Genomic DNA, 4,770 nt, shown 5'->3' with positions numbered 1-4,770 from the left:
TCAAACAAACTCATATTAAGGAAATTCAGTGAACTTTATTAATAGGTCTGAATTAGCTCACTTAAAGTTATTTTGGGAATTGTGCCTGACAGAGGAATGGGCCAGGTAAAGATATGTTAGGTGACCAAATGTCAGCTTCTGATGAATAACTTCACTCAGGAGGCTAAAATACACGGGTATAGCAGATTTATCTGGAAAGAGTAGCAGTACTCACAATTTGTAGAATATACATCCCCACATGGAAGGTAGCTAAGAATGTTCTAGGAAATGAGTTGAAAAATGATTGGGAGGAAAATGGAATTAAATTGTAACAACAATCATATCTATGAGATATCATCTATATAAAATATATAATGTAAAATGTCTATTATATACAATAACTATAATAAGCACATCTAAAATATTTCTGGTATCTCAGCCTGGAAAATCAGGTTCCTTTGGTAAACTCATCTCATCATAAAACTATATCAGTTATCAATTGGTCAATAAATTGAGTAGTAGTGAAAGTGCATGGTCAATAAATTAAAAGAAGTTTAAGGTCAAGAAATGAAATATTATTTCTTTTCAGAATAAATCACAAAATTTGAGAATTGCCAAAATTCTCAATAACCATTCAATATGAGTCTTAAAAGTTTATTAAGAAAAGGGATCATACAGGTTTTTTTAAATCGATAGATACCTTTACCCCTAATTGTTTATTGAATAATGATTAAACCCTGAACAAAATTTTCCATTTTGTCCACATGTGTGAGCATGCATCACAGATCTCTTTACCTATCTCATGAAGCTTATGTATTTTTTCAGAATGTCTGTAGCATATATTCATAGTGAAAGGAAATATGAAATTTCAGTTACATGTCAGTAAAAATAAAATATTTTTTCTATAATGACCACTGAATACAGTCCCTTTAAATGTCTATAAATTCCAGGTTAATATTCACTTATTCTGAAATTATTTATCAAGTTCAAAAATCATATTTAAAGTCTAAAAGGATCTAACTGAATCTGAGCTGAGATCATGTTAGTACAGGCATCATCAACATTTACCATCTTTTAGAGAACACAGAAGGACCTCGGAATCTGAGTATCACTGCTGAGCAGCACAAAGGGGCTGACTGATTGGAAAGATACTGAAAGAATAGTAGAGACATAATATGCCCAAGAAATGGCTCCTTTAGAACGTTCTATATGAAGAATAAATGGGCCACTGACTGCATTAAAGCAGACAAAAGAGCTCACCAATAGCAGAATGGATTTAGTGGCTTGGATCTCAGGGGATGCACTGAGAGATGGACTGGTGTGGTGAATGTGCTTGACCTGCTGATGATGTCTATAAAGGAAAAATACCATGTAGATGCTACTACAAGCCATTATAGCCACAAATATAAAATCATAGAGAGTCTTCCATATGACAACTTTTAAAGGACTCATAGCATCTGTATCCAGAGAACAGTACCCCCAATTCATTCTCTCTTTAGTTGTGTTATTCCTTGGACCTGTCACATAGACGAGTACAAATACATCTATCAACAGATTAAAAATCCAACAGAGAAGACCACATGGTAATACAAAATTTGGGGCTTTGCTTTTAACTTTACCCCAAAAGAGGCTGGTGGGACTGATGATAATGGCCTGGAAGACACTCAGGAGACTAGTACTAGAGAGAGAAAGTCCCCGGAATACTCTTTGGAAGTAAGTTATGAGTTTACACTCAATGTCGTTCAGGGAATATCCCTGTCTCCAAACTCCTATCATCTGTGAAATTCCCCTGAACAGAAGAAACATGACATTGACAAAAGCCAAATGAATAAGTATTGGATCAATTGGTCTTTTCTTGTAGCCAGCGATAAAATTATAGTTATATATGCAAAAAAGGAAGCTATTCCCAAGGACACCAGTTATTAACTCCACAAAGTATATGATCCATACAACTTCATCATGAGAAATCATCTTTTACTTGTCTTGCATCAAATTGTTGCTTTCATATCTGGAATCAACCTGTGGGGTGAAACATATGACATTCAGAATATGGCAGATAAAAATGCTTTCCAATTAGATTTCCACATGTACTCATCTATAACATGGGCATTAGTAAAAGTGCCTCTGTTGAAGTTGGAGGCATGTAGGAAGAGCCATCCAAATTCAAAAGTGCTTTACTTGCCCCATAAAGATGAAAATCTGATCATCCTCATGCAATATTAATAATATGGAAATAGGTCTTGATCGATGACACATGTAAAACCCAGTGGAATTTCATGTCAGTTAAGGAGGGGGGAGGAGGAGGGGAGGGAAAGAAAATGATTTATGTTACCATGGGAAAATATTCTAAATTAAATAAATGAATAAATGATCTTTAAAATATGAAAATCTTAATGATGTGTATTTATTAAAATATAAATTGCCCCAATTAATTGAACAGAAAGAACATACTTAGAAATTTATTTTTAAGAATGTTATCAATATTTATCCTAACAAAAAATACCCTTAATCAGATGCACTCACAAATGAATTTTATGTAACATTTTTTTTTCTTTTAAACATTATTTTATTTGGTCATTTTCAAACATCATTAATTAGAAACAAAAATCATTTTCTTTTCCTTCTTCCATCCCCCACCACCCCTCCCATTGGTGATACATGATTCCTCTGAGTATCACATGTGTCCTCGATCCGAACTCATTTCCATGTTATTGGCTTTTGCATTAGGTTGTTCATTTAGAGTCTTTCCTCAATCATATCCACTCCACCCCTGTAGTCAAGCTGTTGCCTTTCCTTGGTGTTTTTACACCCACCGTTTATGTAACATTTTGAATGAAAAATTAATTCAAATGTTATATCATCTTTTTTTAATAGACAAGAAAGTGTTCTACTGAATTCCTTTTAAGACAAATATGGCACCAATATTTAAACTGGTAAGGGTAAAACCATAAAATGAAATTATAGTTCAATTTCCATCATGAAAATTTAATTTGAAAATGTTAAGTAAAATATTAGAAAGGAGAGGTGACCCATAAATGAGAAATATAATACGGTATGAATACATTTATTTAGCTTTATACCAGAAATACTTGGCCTATTCATTGACAGGAAAACCATCAGCATAATTGATCTATCGATAATAAAAATTACAAAAAAACTTTTCTCTATACATTGAAAATATTTTTAAAATAAAATATTCATTTCTACACAAATAATAAAAAGCATAAGAATAAATGGAGAATTTTTAAAAATGATGTTCAGTACTTATCTAAAACCATCAGCAAGCATTGTCTGTAGTAGGATGAGCATGAAATCTTTCCAATGAGTAAAGAGGTGAAGCAAGGATGTTCATTACTAATATTATTATTTAATATTTTACTAGAAAATGTTGCTATAGTAATAGTAAAAAGAATCAGAAAGGGATTAAAATAGGCCATGGGGAAGCAAAAGTATCACTTTTGAAGAAGATATGATGGTATACGGTAATTAGAAAATCAGCTAATTAACTAAAAATTGAAGAATTGAAATTGAAAGCAACTAATTTAAAACTTCAGCCAAATTGCTGATGATTTATGCAGGTATGCTTATATATATATATACACAAACACACACACACACACATACCCACACATACTAAAAAAACAAACAAACTCTGCAGGAAGAAACAGACAAATTCCATTTAAAATAACAGGATACAATATAAAATACTTGGGCGTCTTCCTTACAAGAAAAACCTGGAAATTATATGTTGTTGTTGTTCATACTTCATTTGTTTGAAAAGGAACTATGTGCTCACAATTACAAAATAATTTTCACAAAAATAGACAGATTGAAAAAAATTATCGTTTATAGGTAGACAATTGATACAATTAAAATTCCATTTAAATTAATGGAATGATTCCATTTAAATTAATTTGTTTATTTAGTGTCATATCAAACACTAACAAAAATTTTATAGGTCTAACAGAGTAAAAATAAAATTTATCTGGAGGAAGAAAACATGAAGAATATAATGAGAATCAATAAATATAAATGTTATGGAAAGTGGTTCAGCAAGATCAAAACTTATATTGTATTATAAAATGATGATCATGAAAATATTCTGGTGCTAGCTAAAAAATAGAATGGTTGATCAATCGACTAGATCAGGTACACAATACACAATAATAATGGCCTATAGAAACATTGTGTTTGATGAGCCCAAAGATTCAAACCTGTGGGACAATAGCTCACTATTTGAAGAAAAATGCTGGTAAAGCTAGTAGACGGTTTGTATGAAATTCTTTCTAAACCAACATTTTACATTATATACCAAGAAATGGTCAAAATGGATATATAGCATAGGCATGAGATGATATATTAAACTCTTTAAGGGAATATAGCAAATTTTATGTTAGATCTTTGCATGATAGAAGAATTTACAATAAATATCAACTCAGATACCTATGAGATATCATCTCATTGTATAACAATTCAGAAAAAAAAGATATTTGAGAAATATTTAACAGGTCAATAAAAATTGGGACACCAACAAATGACTCATGGAGTTATTAATTTGTGGAGCAATTTAAATAAGAAGTTGAACCTATGCCCAAAGGCCATAAATTGTAGATATTTTTTATCTAAAAATACAACCCCTAGGTCTGTATCTCAAGGATAACAATTAAAAAGAAAAATGCCTTTTTATTTTTTACAAAATAATATTCATAACAATTCTTTCCATGTTGACAAAGAGTTTGTAATTTGGGGCACAAGTATTCAAGGTTGGCTAATAGTGTTGTGGTATATGAT

At 31.3% G+C, this 4,770-nt stretch overlaps 1 protein-coding gene across 1 annotated transcript; it reads right to left on the bottom strand.

Annotated features, from left to right (window-relative positions):
* Nucleotides 1-1,053: 1,053 nt before the first annotated feature.
* Nucleotides 1,054-1,950, bottom strand: monDomV1R1270 (vomeronasal 1 receptor monDomV1R1270). The gene is given in 1 exon segment (NM_001167515.1): nucleotides 1,054-1,950. A coding segment is annotated over 1 exon segment (897 nt).
* Between the last annotated feature and the right edge of the window lie 2,820 nt (nucleotides 1,951-4,770).

This window comes from Monodelphis domestica, chromosome 6 (genome assembly GCF_027887165.1).
Source record: "Monodelphis domestica isolate mMonDom1 chromosome 6, mMonDom1.pri, whole genome shotgun sequence".
Taxonomy (NCBI): Eukaryota; Metazoa; Chordata; class Mammalia; order Didelphimorphia; family Didelphidae; genus Monodelphis; species Monodelphis domestica.
The sequence above is the reverse complement of the archived record's forward strand: the minus strand, read 5'-3'. Positions and strand labels throughout refer to the sequence as shown.